At 42.2% G+C, this 18,382-nt stretch overlaps 1 protein-coding gene across 1 annotated transcript; it reads right to left on the reverse strand.

Annotated features, from left to right (window-relative positions):
• Positions 1-8,625: 8,625 nt before the first annotated feature.
• Positions 8,626-18,077, reverse strand: LOC138945465 (monocarboxylate transporter 9-like). Its single transcript, XM_070316895.1, has 8 exons — positions 17,823-18,077; positions 17,274-17,417; positions 16,814-17,081; positions 14,429-15,253; positions 13,101-13,227; positions 12,280-12,439; positions 10,311-10,361; positions 8,626-9,815 (listed from the first exon to the last, which is right to left on the reverse strand). Exons 1-8 carry the CDS (start codon positions 18,016-18,018, stop codon positions 9,661-9,663), a joined length of 1,926 nt encoding a protein of 641 aa, XP_070172996.1. The 5' UTR covers positions 18,019-18,077; the 3' UTR covers positions 8,626-9,660.
• Positions 18,078-18,382: the final 305 nt, after the last annotated feature.

The raw sequence follows: 18,382 nt of genomic DNA on the forward strand, positions 1-18,382 counted from the left end.
TACTTACACACACACACTTACACACACACACACACACATACACACACACACAAACACACACACTTACACACACACACACACACTCGCACACACACACACACACACACACACACACACACACACACACACTCGCACACACGCACACACACACACACACACACGTGCATACAGACCCCCGCCCCTTCCCACAGACAGCCTCAGAGACAGACCCCCCCCCCCCCACCACAGACAGAAACACAAACAGACGACCCCTCCCCCCCCCCCCCCGCCCCCACAACCCACACATCTTAACTTAAAGCACCTGTTATAGAAGAGCTGACCCGCCTATTTAGTTTTTATAATCGGCAGACGTCACTGATGAACACACAAGGGAGCTGTAACTTCTCTCCACTTTACTGTCGTTAATCACTTCCTGACCGTTCCCTCTGGCGTCAGCATTGATTTCTTTTAATAGCAGAAGCATTAAAGGCACAGTAAGCCTCCCGTAAACCATCACTGAGATCTCCGAGCCTCTACATACAGTGCAAGCATACTTCCATTTGAACGCTCACCGAACGGGAACATCCTGGCTGCTTTCTGTCGAGTGTGAGAAATTTTCAAACAATTTATTTTCGTGGACTATCAGAACCGACTATCAGACGCCTCGTTTCGATGCTAGGCCTAACTTTTAAAATCTAAATAATAAATTGACAGCTTGTTACACAAACATTCTTAAATCATAAAAGAATTCTTTTTTCATCAAGACAAGATCAGTACAATTCGAAATTTTGAAATTTTGAAAAAAGAAAAGCCGCGGAAACGTGTCACGCAAAACGTCTTTCTCGTAGCAGACGACGGTTCTGCATAGCGCCAGTTCCTCTGAACGGCCAACCGCCACCGCTCTAGTTCGTGTGACTTGTAGCAGTTTGTTGCGTTTTAGATTCAGTGGTTCACAATAACGTGCTATTGCAGATAAGCTTACAGCGAGTCGCATTGAAATCCCAAACTGACGGCTAAATTGTGAAAAAAAGGAAACTGGATCACACGGGTTCACGATGGCTCAGGGGTAAGATAAACCACGCAAAAATAAATTCTTTGAAAATTGCTCGCTCTTTACGGAGGGCACCTAGGATGTTCTCAAGCGGTGAGTGTTTAAATGAAAGGGTGTTTGTACTGTGTGTAAAAGCCTGACAGTGTCTGTGATGGTTTACGGGAGGCTGACTGTGCCTTTAAGCGAAATATGTCCGTCTGACAAAATGTTCTGAAAATGACGCCTTCGCGTTTGCTTCAGTTTGATTACAAGAGTACTCTTCTGTGTGAATGTTTATAGTGCCCATGGACAGTTTGACAAAGCAGGTAAAATCATGGACCATATTTTACAGGGTTGTAACTTTTAGTTTATGGACACTAACAAAAGTGACAATAAATAGGGTAATGCAATGGGAAAGGGTGTCTAGTTTTCAGGACCATAGTGCTCTTCACAGAGTCCTGATTTTCTGTAGTTGAAGAGATGCTGCATGTAATACAACATGCGTGATTCTTTTTTGAAGTAGAGATGGTTTTATTTCGGTGTTACAATTAAATCTCTTTGTTGCGAATGCCTGAACGGAGCGCGAGCACAACATAAAGCATGTAGCAATAGAAATATCGCAATACTTGTGGCTTGATCCTTTGAATTGTTTAGGGAAAGCAGTTTTCATTATTTAGCGAATCTGCTAAATAATGCACTATATATACTGTTCAAAAAAAGAAACGCATAGTTGCTACTTGCCAAATTTGTTTTATTTTTCGAAAAAATTAACAGAAAATCCAATATTTAGATTATTTGTTTGAAATTTGGTATGGACACAGTTGAATGCACACACAGTTCATTTGCATCTTCAAATCAATCAGTCAATCAATACGATTGGGTGCCGAGGCTGTCAAGTCAGTAGGGGGTGTGACTGCCTTGAGCAGCAACAACTGCCCGGCACCTTCTGGGCATGGACTGGATCAGATGCCGGATATCTTGCTGTGGGATGGTGTCCCACTCCTCCTGAAGTGCCTGCAATAGATCGCGGTGATTTGCCGGCGCTTCTTCTCGCCTGCGCACACGTCTGTCCAATTCATCCCAGAGGTGTTCTATCGGGTTCATGTCTGGCGACATGGATGGCCAGGGAAGCACCTGGACATGGTGGTCGGTGAGGAACTGGGTGGTGAGTCGTGCTGTGTGCGGGCGAGCGTTGTCCTGCTGGAATATGGCATTCTGGTCAGCCAGAAGAGGAAGGGCGTGTGGGCGCAGAATTTCCTCCACGTATCGCTGGGCAGTTATGCGCCCTTGGACGTGCACCAGGGTGCTCCTTCCAGCGGTATTGATCGCCCCCCACACCATGACGCCTCCACCACCATGAACGGGTGCCTCATCCACACAGTTGGGCGCGTAACGTTCGTTTACTCTCCGGTAGACCCTCCTCCGACCATCATGTCGCTGGAGCAGGAAGTAGGACTCGTCGCTGAACCACACGTGTCTCCAGTGATTCCGGACGGTCCAGCGAAGGTGCTGGTTGCCCCACTGCACTCGGTTCTGGCGATGGCGGCGGGTGAGGACAGCTCCTCTGTGAGGTCTGCGAGCTCTCAAACCAGCTTCATGCAGGCGGTTCCGCACGGTCTGGTCCGATAATCGGTGTGGCCCGGGGAGAGCCTGGACAGAAGATGAGGCCGACAGGAAACGATTCCGGAGGTGGCGGAGCCGTATGAAGCGGTCGTGAGCAGCAGTTGTCGCCCTTGGTCTTCCCGCTCGTGGCAAGTCAGCAACGGAGCCAGTGGCTTGAAACCTGACCCACAGTCTACTGATGGTGCTCTGGGACACGTGGAAGTGCCTGGCGATTGCACTTTGACTTTGGCCTGCTTGTAAACGACCCAATGCAATTTGGCGGTCTTCTCTGCTCAATCGGGCCATCTTTCGTCGCTGAATTGTCGTCTGATTTCTTTGTGGCGAACAATCCGCTTTTATGGGTTTTGGAAGACATGGTGAGAGCTCAATATTCCCCGAGTTTCACGAGATTACACTGAAGCATGACGAGTGGTCATGCCAAATGAGCAATTTTGACATTGTAGCCACTGATAACGCATGCGTCACGTGCAGAGCTCACTTGTGGCAATGGACGAAAGGTCGACGACCAGATAAACATTTTCTGCAGTTTGGTGGATATCCTTGTAGCCATATAACTAAATTAACCAAATATTACAAGCTATGCGTTTCTTTTTTTGAACAGTATATAGGTAAACAATGATTTATTTAGCAACTGCTCACTTTATCCACCCAAAAAATATTATTTTGTGAAATAAGTGATTATTTGTGTAAACAATACATTATTTACGTAAACAATGAATTATTTACGTAAACAATGAATTATTTACGTAAACAATGAATTGTTTAGGTAAACAATGAATGGTTTACGTAAACAAAAAATTATTTAGAATTTTTTTACATTGTTTATAAACAATTACTTATTTAGCACATGAGCTTCTAAATAATGATTATTTAGCTAAAACTGGTGAAAAAACCATGAAAAAGTATCCAAATAATTATTTGACAAACGGAATGCCATAGATCCTGTCACTGTATCAGACAGACAATTAAGTGGGACACTGATGTGGCTGTTGCAACAAAGTCTGAAGTTCCCCACAGTATGCTTCATACTCTGACATGAGAGACACGCTTTTACTGCCACAGGTAACATGGTCATATGTCATGCAAAACAAATAAACAAACAAACAAGCAAACAAACAAACAAACAGAATCGAATAATTACAAATACTGAAGCCCATGTCGAGGGATACCGAATTAAAACATCAAAAGCCAGAAAAGGTTAATTAATGGAACGTTTATTCCATTCAAACACTTAAACATTCAAAAGCACATAAAACTATTGGTCTTTAATTAAAGTGAAGACATACATGAGGATGATTAATAATTCATCATTTCTTGTCTTTGGATCATTGGTGTTGTTTTTTGAATAAATGCTCTACAAGCCGGACAACAACTTTAACTTCTGCACATCTCCTACCCATCCCTCTTCTTTTATTCATCTTCTTTCCCTCCTTCCTTCCTTTACTGTCTTGCTTTATCATCATTAGGCAGCGTTCATTACGTTATTAATAGATTTGGTTTATTGAGACAAATTTTCAGCCGTTACCGCCTTATGTTGTACTGTCATGCAGGAACACCTCTATAAGCTTCTAGCTTGTTGCTGTTTCTGTGAACTTTGTATACATGTCATGATTGTAACCTTTGTTAAAATAAACTTATGTTTAAACCAAACGTTAGTATTCTTTTGTTACGGATTACGACTGAATGTAAAACATAAATAAAAAGATGTTGTGGTGTTCTGAAAAACGTTGATGTATATTCTGCTGCATTGCGTTTTGTGCCTTAAGATCTTATTTCATTGTTGACAAAAAAATGTGTTTTCTTCTTTCAGTCTCCTTTTGTCGCAGGAAATGCGCATGATGCTGTGCATTTAAAGTACAAATAAAAACAGTTTACAAAGGGAAGTTCTTCACAAAACTTATTGTCTGCAGGTCACGGAATCCTGCAAAGCCGGTGTAACACGAGAAAATTACTCCCACGAGATTTTTACTCCGGAGTAAAAATTTCGTACGAAAATGTTACTCCCTTTACGAAAAAAGCACTCCCCCATTACACGAGAAAATTACTCCCCAAGACAGGTGAGTTCCGAGTAAACATTTCGTACACAAATGTTACTCCCCAGACGAATAAAAAACGAATAAATTACTTCACCCTAACACGAGCAATTAACTTCCCATGTCAGGTGTACGAAATTTATACTCCCTTGTCCCCTGTTAGTCTTGGTGGTGGAAGGGGTGGAGGGAGGGTAGCGCGACATTCGTTTGCGCGAGATCACATATTGGCATTATCCCTTCCCCCGCATCCCATTTTCGCGTACGAGATTTTTACTGGAAGTCAAAAATATGGGGAGTAAAAATTTCGTGGAGGGAGTAACTTTTTCGTGCCTTGGGGAGTTCTTTTCTCGTACGAAAAATTTACTCGGAGTAAATTTTTCGTGGAGTAAAAATTTCGTGTTACACCGGGAATCTGTTTTCTGAAGAGGATTGGAAATGGAGTAGGTATCTTTTTGTCATCTTATAACGAAGAGGATGCACAAGCAAAGCGCCAGAATGATTTTGAGAAACCCGACTGAAGAAAACAGACTTTCTTTTCATCAGACGAAAATATCTCATTAGCTTTTTTTCTCTATATATTCTGCGGTGTTTTGTGTGCTTGTGTATGTGTGATCAGGTTTTGTATAGCATTTATAGAAAATGAAATAAAAAGACCACACACAAAAACACAAGCAAACCACAGAATATAGGGAATATAGGGAAAAACACAACTAATCAGATCTTTTCGTCTGTTGAAAAGAAAGTAGGAAAGTTTGTTTTCTTCAATTGGGTTTCTCAAAATAATAGAGGTACTGTTTACGTTGATCCTCTTCGCTGTAAGATCGCAAAAAGATACCTACCGCTGAAGACATATGTTGCTTCAGGTATGTACTGTTCTTCAAAAGAAACTTCGCATTTGTAATTTTGCGTCAAAGCTATTCTAGACCAGTTATTCATAACATGATTGCATAGACACACCATTCATAGAGCGATGACCTAGACCAGTTATTTATTTTGTGATGGCCTAGACCAGTTATTTATTTTGTGTTGGCCTAGACCAGTTATTTATTTTGTGATGACCTGCACCTGTTATTTTTTTTGTGATGACCTAGTCCAGTTTATTCTGTGATGGCCTAGACCAGTTATTTATTATATGATTGCACAGACTACTTATGTATTTTTCGATTGCCTTGACCAGTTATTCATTTTGCGATGATCTAGACCAATTTATTTTGTGATGGCCCAGACCAGTAATTTATTTTGTGATGACCTAGATCAATATTTTCTGTGATGGCCTGGACCAGTTATTTATTCTGCGATGACCAGGACCACTGGTTTATTCTGTGATGGCCGAAAACAGTTGTTTATTTTGTAAAATAAAATATTGTATAGTACTCGCCAAAAGAAACTAGACACATTCGTTTTTGCGCCCTAGACGATTTATTTATTTTGTTTCAAAATGCTTTATTTTATTTGTCAAAAGAAATGCGGTTTTGCCCCAAAGACCGTCCCAGAGCAGACCAGATATTCATTGTATGATGGACCAGTGTTAGGAAACGCTGCCGTTGCTGAGCTTTGGTTCAGTTTTGTGTGTTGCATGTAGTTGACTTATTTGTACTTTGTGGTAAAGTACCGATGCTATATTTTGTAAACACAATATATTTATGTTTGGACGAGAATGCAGGTGAACTTTCTAGTCCTGTCAAAACAAGTTGTTTACCACGTTGTTTTGAGTCGTGGGTTCGTGGCGTTCGCTCGGATTAAGTGCGTCGGCACTTTTGATGTACGTCACAGAGAATGTCACTATTCTAGTCCATGGACGGTTCATATAATTTTAGTTGTATCATGTTCGGTCTGGAATATTCTCGAGATTGAGTATTTGCTATACAGGCCAGCGCGATTTGTATGTTAAAAGCTTCTACTTTGAGTTCTGCTACGATGTGCAGTTGCATGTATGGAATGCTAAATAAATCCTCGAACTCAAGTTGACGAGTTTTTGTCTGCTGCTGTGAAGACGGGCCACGTAGAATAAAAGAACACAACTATACGACATTTGAGAACTTCGTCAATCTCAAGTGTCGTGTAACAACCAGATACGTTACTTTTTATTCAACATCAACAGAAACTCAGTCAAGTGTTGTGTTAAAAAGACCGTTCTTTTCTGAATGGTAAGCAACAGACAGCTTGATTTTCCACGGGATAGTGGAACACTGTGTTGCTGTGGAGGCGATCTTATGTTAAAAAAAATGTTTTCGGGATATACATTATAGTCCCTTTAATAATCAAGTTTCAGAAAGTCACACAACATAGAACACTAATCAGCCGAGAGAATCTAAACGCTGGGAAATGTTGAATGGTGTTTAATTTGTCACGCAAACCTTACGTTCTTTTGCATTCAAAATCTGTCCCCGACGCAGTAATGGCTGGCAATTCTTCTTTGAAAAACAACCCAAAACTAATGTGCAATTTATACGCTGAAACCGCTCCTGACACGATTTGTCCAAATGAATTAATGGGTTTGCAGGAATTCGACCAAAACTTCTAACAACAGAATGCTTAGAAACACAGGTAGGGGGGGTCACGAGAGACAGAGATGTTGAGTTGAAGCTGATTAATGTTAGTAATTCCTAATCAGATGGCAATGATTGCAGAACGTGGCCCGCAATTATAGCTGATGAGGTATTTTGTTGATCAAGATAAATTACGCACAAATTCACACATCACACAATTCGTCGGGTTATCAAGAACTCGGTCGCTCTTATGTTCTCATGCGCTCGCTGTCTGTCTGTCTTTCTGTCTGTCCGTCCGTCCGTCCGTCCGTCCGTCGTCCGTCCGTCCGTCCGTCCGTCCGTCCGTCCGTCCGTCCGTCTGTGTGTGTCAGTCTCTCTGTCTCTGTGTGTGTGTGTGTGTGTGTGTGTCTGTCTCTCTCTCTGTGGGTGGGTGGGGTGTGGGGGGGGGGGGACTGGGGTAGGGGGAGGGAGTGGGAAGATAGGGGGAAAGGTAAAGGGGGAGTATATAAGAGGTGAAGGCGGAGAGTAGGAAGAATTAAAATTGAATTGAAATGTGTTTTTTTTTTAGGGTGACAGAATACATGGAACACGCAATGTGCACATGCTTTTTACATTTAGTCAAGTTTTGACTAAATGTTTTAACATACAGGGGGAATCGAGACGAGGGTCGTGGTGTATGTGTGTGTGTGTGTGTGTGTGTGTGTGTGTGTGTGTGTGTGTGTGTCTGTCTGTCTGTGCGTGTGTGTAGAGCGATTCAGACCAAACTACTGGACCGATCTTTATGACATTTGACATGAAAGTTCCTGGGAATGATATCCCCGGACGTTTTTTTCTTTTTTTCGATAAATACTTTTGATGACGTCATATCCGGTTTTTTGTAAAAGTTGAGGCGGCACTGTCACACCCTCATTTTTCAATCAAATTGATTGAAATTTTGGCCAAGCAATCTTCGACAAAGACCGGACTTCGGTATTGCATTTCAGCTTGGTGGCTTAAAAATTAATTAATGACTTTGGTCATTAAAAATCTGAAAATTGTAAAAAAAAAATTGTTTTTAAAACGATCCAAATTTACGTTTATCTTATTCTTCATCATTTTCTGATTCCAAAAACATATAAATATGTTATATTTGGATTAAAAACAAGCTCTGAAAATTAAAAATATACACACACACACACACACACACACACACACACACACACACACACACACACACACACAGAGTCGATACACAAAAGAAAAGGAACGACAGAAACATTGTGTTTGTATACATAATGATATATTGCTCAACCAGAATGAGGTACAGCTGCCGAGCGTCTGTAAATTCAGATTCTCCCCCATCCCTCTCTCTCACTCTCTCTTACCAACACACACACACACACACACACACACACGTACACACGTACACACAAACGTACATACACACACACACACACTGACACGCACGCACACAAACACACGCACACACACACACGCACGCACACACAAGGACACACACACACACACACACACACACACACACGTACACACACACGCACACAAACCGGCACTACATAACACGTTCACGGTATAAAGACCAATGCCAAAGTGTGAGGTATGAACGCACACACGTACGATATGTAGATACGATAACAATGCCAAATCACGGGATTTAGGGGGTTTGGATGTTCCTTGGAGGGGAGAAGGGACGGACGCTATGTGAGGTTTTCATGGCAAAACATTGTCATGTAAGTGATTAGTGTGGTTACGAACTAAAAGTTTACACCGGTGTTGTTCGTCACCTCTGTCTATTTTGGTAAACCCCTTCTCCAACAATAACAACAACAATAAACTGGCTTTTATAAAACAAGAAGAGCAAACGCTCGATCGAGTCACTTTCGCAGTTCTGAATATTATATGAGGCATCAGATGGACAGGAAGAAATTGCTATTCACAACACAATGAGTCACGTTCACATAAAATTTGAGCCCGGTCACTTTTATAGTTTCCGAGAAAAGCCCAACGTTAAGTTGTGTGTTGCCGAACAGAAAAGGCTAGTTATCTCCCTTGTTTTTCTGATAACGTTCGTAAAAGGCTACAGATGTAAATACTTTGATGTAAAGAATAATCCTACAAAGTTTCAATCACATCCGATGAACTTTGTCAAAGATATAAAATGTCTAATTTTTCCTTTGACGCTGACCTGTGACCTTGAAAAAGGTCAAAGGTCAACGAAACCATCGTTAAAGTGTAGAGGTCATTGGAGGTCACGACTAAACAAAATATGAGCCCGATCGCTTTGATAGTTTCCGAGAAAAGTCCAACGTTAAGGTGGTGTCTACGGACGGCCGGCCGGACGGCCGGCCGGCCGGACAGACTAACACTGACCGATTACATAGAGTCACTTTTTCTCAAGTGACTCAAAAAAGTATGACATCAGTTTTATGACATAGTGGTTTCATGGGAATTTTTCCCACTTGTTCATATTTCATCGTGGATACCCTGTCACCACTAAACAACGAAGCTTTTACACAATCTTATCGCCAGAGCTATTAGTAGTTTTGTCGTCTGCGCTGGTAGTGACGTAACTGTCAATGACGTCAGGGTATTCCACAGGTTTCCACACAGGCCTGGTCACTGAGATCCCCATGGCAACACAGGCTGCCACAAAACTGAGAAAACCTGGAGCACAAAAAAACACAAAACAACAGTAGACGTGGGTAAACACACAGACATACACGTGCTCTCTCACACACACACACACACACACACACACACACACACACACACACACACACACACACACACACACACACACACATACGCACGCGCACACACACACGCACACACACACACACACACACACACATTTAAGAAACACATTGACACACATAAACAAAGTGAAGTAAGTGTTTTAAGTGCATTCGCATACGAGAGAATAACAAGCATTGAAATGAACAAGGTATACTTCCATCCTCATTTAGTTTCAGAGTTTTGCCTTAAAATGTCACAACTGCCTCATTTGTTTCTGATGTTTACCTTGACACACAGCTCCAAGAAACATTGTCAAATCATACAACAAAATAATGGTCATAATGAAACGTTTCCGAGCAAGAAGCCTCCATTTTGCAAAAGCACACAAGAACATACTCTAATTGAATGAAAATGGATATTTACCGGCGAGGAAAATGGCGTTGCTGTATGAGTTTGTCAATACCACTAGCCATCCTGTTGACAAACATAGCAAAGTTAAGTATATCATCTCTGTCTAGTCCTTTAAATGATTAAAACGTATATTAAAGGGAAACTAGAATGCATTTTAGTTACTTTTTGCAGTAATACTCTAGTTAAATAATGATACGGACATGCAACAAAAAACATAGTATATATTCTTGCCTTTAAAAAAAAAATGTAAGCATTCAAATCCATATCACAACCTTTGATTTCCATGTTACGAAGGCAATGTACATGTGCTTTGAAACCCTTGTAATTTATTGTACGCAGACACACACAATGTGCAGGTCAGTATTTCTAATCCGTTCTCTGCAGGCCAACTATATGTATTTAGAATCAACATTTATTAATGAAATCAATTATTAAATTATTATCTATTATAGAAATCAATTTGTATGGTTATAATGTATCAGTTGAAGAAAAAAAACATGGCTTCCCCTGGTACATCGTTCTGGAGAATAACTCATATCATTCCTGTTCAGGGAATAGACGATGTTCGGAAATAACTGTCGGATTTGTATAGGGTGTGAAAGAGTGAATACCCTTGCTTTTAGTGAGTCAAACTTTCCCACATGACATTATAGGCCAGTCAGTTGCGAGGGATGTGTCTGAGACACGTGGACAAGGAGTGTCAGTAGAAAGCTTGCCTCACTAAAAGCAAGAGTATTCACTCTTTCACAACCCATACACATCCGACAGAGTTATTTCCGGGGTGCGATCTTCACAGCCCTTCCCGTAAAAACATGTAACCGAGTGTCGTAACACTACCATCACCTCGGGAGGCGAAGTGCAATCAAACAAGATTGAAAATGTTAGCGCTAATTTCTTAGCCCTATAAAAACTGTTATGCAAACCCGAAGGTTTCCGTGAACATACAGACAATCGGAAACCACCAGACCCCATCACAAACAGAATTCCACAATCCACCGGTGTTGACTTAAAGGCCAACAACTCGGGTGCAGAGTCTGCTGTGAAAGGAGCGGTAGCCTCCCCTGTCACAACAGTTAAGCTCACTATCTCAGACCTGTGTGACCTGTGTGACCTTTTACCTGGGAATGAAAACATGCCTCCCCTTGGACTCATACCAACAATTTAGCAAATTGGCATACGAGTAACTAATGAAATGTATTCATCCAAAGATTATAACTTGTGTGTAGAAAACAACCAGACTATTAGTTCTTGGTATGTTTCCAAATCGAAGGATGCTCGTATCCTATGTAAAAGCCGGAACAGCTATATGGTGGTGCATATGATGGCTTGCACGAGAGAAAAAAACCCTGTACCTTTAAGACCTACATATCAACATTGAAAACCTTATCCCAATACAAATACCTCAATTTTGTTTGTTTGTTTGTATCTTCATTAACGACCGGCACGGTTGGCCTAGTAGTAAGGCGTCCGCCCCGTGATCGGGAGGTCGTGGGTTCGAACCCCGGCCGGGTCATACCTAAGACTTTAAAATTGGCAATCTAGTGGCTGCTCCGCCTGGGGTCTGGCATTATGGGGTTAGTGCTAGGACTGGTTGGTCCGGTGTCAGAATAATGTGACTGGGTGAGACATGAAGCCTGTGCTGCGACTTCTGTCTTGTGTGTGGCGCACGTTATATGTCAAAGCAGCACCGCCCTGATATGGCCCTTCGTGGTCGGCTGGGCGTTAAGCAAACAAACAAACAAACAAACCTGGGAATGAAAACATGCCTCCCCTTGGACTCATACCAACATTTTTTGGGTGGATTTAAAACAAATCAATTTAGCAAATTGGCATACGAGTAACTAATGAAATGTATTCATCCAAAGATTATAACTTTTGTGTAGAAAACAACCAGACTATTAGTTCTTGGTATGTTTCCAAATCGAAGGATGCTCTTTTTTCCCCTTCTTCATCGTATTTAATTATAAGAGACTTAACTCACCAGCTATTGGCGGAGCGACGAGAAATCCCAGCCCAGCTGATATCATCTCCATGCCAAACGCCAGACTGAGCGTGTCCACGCCTGTACAGTGGATAGTGATCTCTGTCAGCAGAGAGTAGGATCCTCCACAGTAAATACCCAGACAAGCCAGCATTGAAATCTGTTTGAAAAAATCCTCATCATCATCGTCATCATCATCATCATCATCATCATCATCATCATCATCATCATCATCATCATCATCATCATCATCATCATCATCATCATCATCATCATCAGCGTCGTCGTCGTCATCATCATCATCAGCGTCGTTGTCGTCATTGCCTTCACAGTAGCAGGCAACCTGACCCCCGACAACAGTCCCCGCACTCCTGCCCCCTCCACCATGACAGGACCACCAGCCACAAAAACCTCAGCATCATATCAACTGCCCTTAGCCGACCGACGTAGCATATTTGGGTTCCTTGTTTTATCTATACGTACTATGTCTGTACAACACACTGTGTCAAAATGTTCACGCAGGTCCCTGATCATGGCCGCTCGATCACCTCCCATAATAGGGAACCTGACAACACGAGTCGCGTCATAGAGCTATAGGGCCTAGCACCTAATAGTAGTATGTTCGAGCAGACACGATCAGGAACAGAGCTGGGCAATCTGATGTAAAATCTTTTAATTTCCAGAATGTTCTTTCTGAGGTCATCCTTTATAGCGGCTTGGTTTTTATACAGTCAACAAAGTATCGTGAGAGCAAACAGTGTCCTATAGTTTTTTTCCCATTAGATGTTTACACACCACACATACATCCCAACCCAGCTTACCTGTACAGTACTCGTGAGTGCGACCAGCGGGGTAATCATGATGAACAACGACGTGATCAGGGCCAGGCCCACGTACACAGCCAGCGGGTCAACGTTCCCGTCCTGAGCCAGGAAGCCCATGAGGAACCTGGACAGTATAATGTAAATATAAAAATTGATGTTCAAACAGCACTGTTAGGATATACGAAAACACCTGGTATGTCAGACGATTTAGTAAATTATATTAATTTACTTATTATTGTAGCAAAAGTGTGTGTTGCTATTTTCAAATACGGTAAACCAATAGAAATTATGTGCATGTTTAATTCAGAGTTAGATATGCAAAACATATAGAGCGATAATATAGAAGGGTAATTGTCACCCAAAACAGGAGATTATGGTTAGATTGTACAAAAACAAATCTAAACAAGTCGCGTAAGGCGAAAATACAACGTTTAGTCAAGCAGCTGTCGAACTCACAGAATGAAACTGAACGCAATGGAACGCAGCAAGACCGTACACTCGTAGCATCGTCTGTCCACCGCTCATGGCAAAGGCAGTGAAATTGACAAGAAGAGCGGGGTAGTAGTTGCGCTGAGAAGGATAGCACGCTTTTCTGTACCTCTCTTCGTTTTAACTTTCTGAGCGTGTTTTCAATCCAAACATATCATATCTATATGCTTTTGGAATCAGGAACCGACAAGGAATAAGATGAAAGTGTTTTTAAATTGATTTCGAAAATTTTATTTTGATAATAATTGTTATATTTTTAATTTTCAGAGCTTGTTTTTAATCCAAATATAACATATTTATATGTTTTTGGAATCAGAAAATGATGGAGAATAAGATGAACGTAAATTTGGATCGTTTTATAAAAAAAATAATTTTTTTTACAATTTTCAGATTTTTAATGACCAAAGTCATTAATTAATTTTTAAGCCACCAAGCTGAAATGCAATACCGAAGTCCGGGCTTTGTCGGAGATTACTTGACCAAAATTTCAACCAATTTGGTTGAAAAATGAGAGCGTGACAGTGCCGCCTCAACTTTCACGAAAAGCCGGATATGACGTCATCAAAGACATTTATCAAAAAAATGAAAAAAAGTCTGAGGATATCATACCCAGGAACTCTCATGTCAAATTTCATAAAGATCGGTCCAGTAGTTTAGTCTGAATCGCTCTACACACACACACAGACAGACAGACAGACAGACAGACAGACAGACAGACAGACAGACAGACAGACAGACAGACACACAGACACACATACACCACGACCCTCGTCTCGATTCCCCCCTCTATGTTAAAACATTTAGTCAAAACTTGACTAAATGTAAAAATGAGGCACCTGGACAGGGTCAGCGTCAGTCCGTTCATGGAGAAACTCAGCGACACCGTCTGGAAGTGTGAGCCACTTTGCAGGCAGAACTCGGGGAAGTGCACGAGCACAATGCCAACGGCAGCGTTGGCTAAGAACAGCTGCAGGCAGATGACAACGAGAGGCGGGCTGCCCAGCACTGTGCGAAGTTTCTGACAAGTTCTTGTGTTGGGCAGTTCTTCTGCGGAGGCCAGTTTGCTGTGGATGCTTCTGGACGAGCTGGCTAAGAAGGCTAGTTCTAAGTTTTTCAATGAGTTTGATAGCATAGGTTTTTCTGACAGACTGTGTATGCTTTTCACCGAGTCTGACAACCTCCCTGTTTTCAATGGGCTGTGTCTGCGTTTTAAAGAATCTGGCAGCAAAGTAACACTTTCTGTTTCTCTGTTTTTATTGTCATTTTCTTTTTCTTGACAGCGAGAGTTTTTCTCGTGAAAATCTTCCGTGGTTTTATCACGTAGCGTTGTCCCAGCATCGTACAGTAAATGGTCCACCTCACATGTTTCTGTATCATCTCTCACTAGGATGTCAGCAGGAACTGTATTTGTGGATGACTTGTCCTTTGGTTTTTCATGATTTGCAGAATCCATTGGATCATACTGGCCATGAAGGTGTGTATCAGGGTCAGATTCAATACCATCTTGATTTTCTGTTGAGTCTTGCGTACGGAGGTTGGTCTCGCATGTACTTTTGCCCGAGTGTTGCAAAGAAGGTGAACTAACTTTTCTAGATATTTCCTTGTTAGGGAGATCTTTAACTTCTTCTCTCGAACTTTTAAAGCAACAAGTGAGGTGAGTTCTGCAAAACAAAAACATGCGTGTTCATAAATACACACAAAGGCAGATGTGATTGCACGGGATAATAACTGGAGATATATAGACCAGAAGAGCAATGCACATGAGAAACTGTGCGTACATGTATATTTGCTGCATGCAGTCCTGTGCCAAGCTTAGTCATTCCTGAAAATAATACAGAAAGAAAGTGTATTTCAGCACACTGCTGGGCAAGTAACTGATTAATTAATTAACTGACTAACTAACTCACTCACCCACTATCAACTTGCTCATACTATTGATAATTAAGACTAAACTATGATGACCTGTTTTGGTAGAGCCTATATATGTATTAGGTTTCTTACGTGTTTTGTAAATAACCTACAAGTCAGAGCTACAAATAAGGCTGAATAGTAAATGTCAGTTTGCATGTGACTGCACAGAAAAGCTAGAAAATGACAATCCGTCAGTCAAACTTCAACGTTTGTAGATTATTAACAGCTATTGTGTTTTCAGCGTAGCAATAGGGATTTATTGCTGAAATAGGGTTGTGTGAGACTATCCAATCACATAACGCCCGAATCCCCGCACGTGCCTATCACGATAGCAATATAAAATGAATTTTTTGCATACATGTAAGCGATTGCATAAAATGTAGACTTCGATCATTCGATCCCATGAAACCTAAACCCCACCCTCACCTACAGAAACAGTTGTGTGAACAAAAAGAGTCCCCAGCAGGAAAGAGAAACGCCCCAGCAATAACTAACTGTGCTGACACAGCCCACAGAATACAGAGATTACATAACATGTAGACTTGGACTATTTAATCCCTCGAAACCTTTTTCTTCTTCTTCTTCTTCTGCGTTCGTGGGCGGAAACGATTTTTACGTGTATGACCGTTTTTACCCCGCCATTTAGGCAGCCATACGCCGCTTTCGGGGGAAGCATGCTGGATATTTTTGTGTTTCTATAACCCACCAAATCTGACATGAATTACAGGATCTTTTTCGTGCGCACTTGGTCTTGTGCTTACGTGTACACAAGAAGGGGGATAAGGCACTTGCAGGTCTGCACATAAGATGACCTGGGAGATCGGAGAAATTTCCACCTTAAAGGCATATGTACGCGCTCCCGTGTTTACAAAGTGTAGTTTGCCCATAATCGATGTCAAACGCACCATAAGACCATGTAATGACGATATGTCGCCATGCGCGGACCATATACATGCATTACAGCTTGTTCTAGCCGCTGAAAAAGTGAGGATGTCAACAAAGACGCGGAGTTATTTCCCTTGCGTCAACGTTCCCTCTGTTGGCAAATCTATAAATAGGACGATCTAGATCAAAATAAAAATTCAAATATCTCAACATTTAAGGGGTCCTAGACCACAATATCTTGCAGGGAACTTAATTTAGCATGTCTCCAGCTGTTGGTAAAGCAATTAGCGTGTATAGTCATCGAGTACATATGGCTTTAACCCACCAGGCGCGGCCGGGATTTGAACCCACGACCTTCCGCTTTGGAGGCCGACGTCTTACCACCAAGCCATTGCCCCTGTCATCCCTCGAAACCCCACACTCACCTACAGAACGTGTTGTTTGAACGAGAAGAGTCCACAGCAGGGAAGAGAAGCGCCCCAGCAATAACTAACTGTGCGGACACAGCCGACAGAATACAGAGAGTCTCCCAGACACTGTAGGCGTCCAGCAGGTATTGACATAGTGCAGGCAGCACCATGATGCCCACTCCCCCCGCACCTAGAACACTGCCCGTGGCCACTGGCCTGTAGTGCACGAAAGACAGGTTGACCATCACGATTGCTGCTGAGTAGATCAGTCCAAGGCCAAGCCCTACATAGACATAGCCAGGAACAAAGCACGTTTAAAACATTACTTTCAAGAATGGAAAAACAAGACTGTCACACTGCCTGATGATGATGATAATGACTCCTCAACATTTTATATTCCTCACAAAAAATAAATAAAATGGCTTAATGACGATGATTGCGTTAATGCCCATTCTAATCCAAAGAAAACACTGACCGCTGCTGATGCCGAAGGAGAGGAGGAGCGTGGTGGTGTTTTCACAGAAGGACGACACGACGAGACCAACGGTCAGCAGCACTGCCCCCACCATCACGGACAGCCTGCAGCTGAACACACTGCACACCACGCCTGTAACAGGGCCTGTCACACACACACACACACACACACACACACACACACACACACACACACGCGCACACAAGCACGCACGCACTCACACACACACACACGCACACACACGCACGCACGTATGTACGCCAGCACTCACGCATAGACACACGCCCGCATGCGTGCAAATGAATGCACACACACACACACACACACACACACACACACACACACACACACACACACACACACACACACACACACACATATTTGTCATTTTTAATTCATTTCTTTGAAGGGTCAAAAAGAAATAAGCCTGTCGAGAGAAAAAAAAATAGGGTCAGCGAGGAAACAGAAACATTGACTTTGTTCCTTGGCCTTATCGCATACGTAACAAGTAATGCACTTTAAATGACGTAGTAGGCCTCCACGACTCACCAGCAAGCTGCATCAGAGAGGCATACAGGGAGGTAATCCATGACGTCATGACGACATCCCCACCAAACTCTTCCAGGAATACTTTCTGGAACATTCCTGCCAGAACAGCAAGTCCTGATGTCAGCATCACGCACGTTGCGCAGGCAAAAAGGATCACCCATGCCCAGCCGCCATCTTTGTCACGTGTCCGTGACATCACATCCGTTCTCGAGCGACTTTGAGAAAGTCGGCTTTCCTGGAGAATAAACAAGTCGCCTAAGGCAAATTTACTACATGTAGTCAAGCTGTCGAACTCACGGAATGAAACTGAACGCACTGCATTTTTTTCATCAAGACAATACAGCTTCGTCAATCCCCGCAAGAAGGAATTCGCTCACTTTTCACGTGCAAAACGAGGTGAATTAATTGACAAGCCAGAATAGCACGGCAGCATATTGCAGTAAGCAGGAAAGCGTGCTTTTCTATATTCTTTTTAACTTTCTGAGCTTGTTTTGAATACAACATGTCATATCTATATGCTTTTGGAATCAGGAAATGGTAAAAAAATAAGATGAAATCAT

The sequence above is a fragment of the Littorina saxatilis genome, linkage group LG13 (assembly GCF_037325665.1).
Source record: "Littorina saxatilis isolate snail1 linkage group LG13, US_GU_Lsax_2.0, whole genome shotgun sequence".
In the NCBI taxonomy this organism is placed as follows: domain Eukaryota; kingdom Metazoa; phylum Mollusca; class Gastropoda; order Littorinimorpha; family Littorinidae; genus Littorina; species Littorina saxatilis.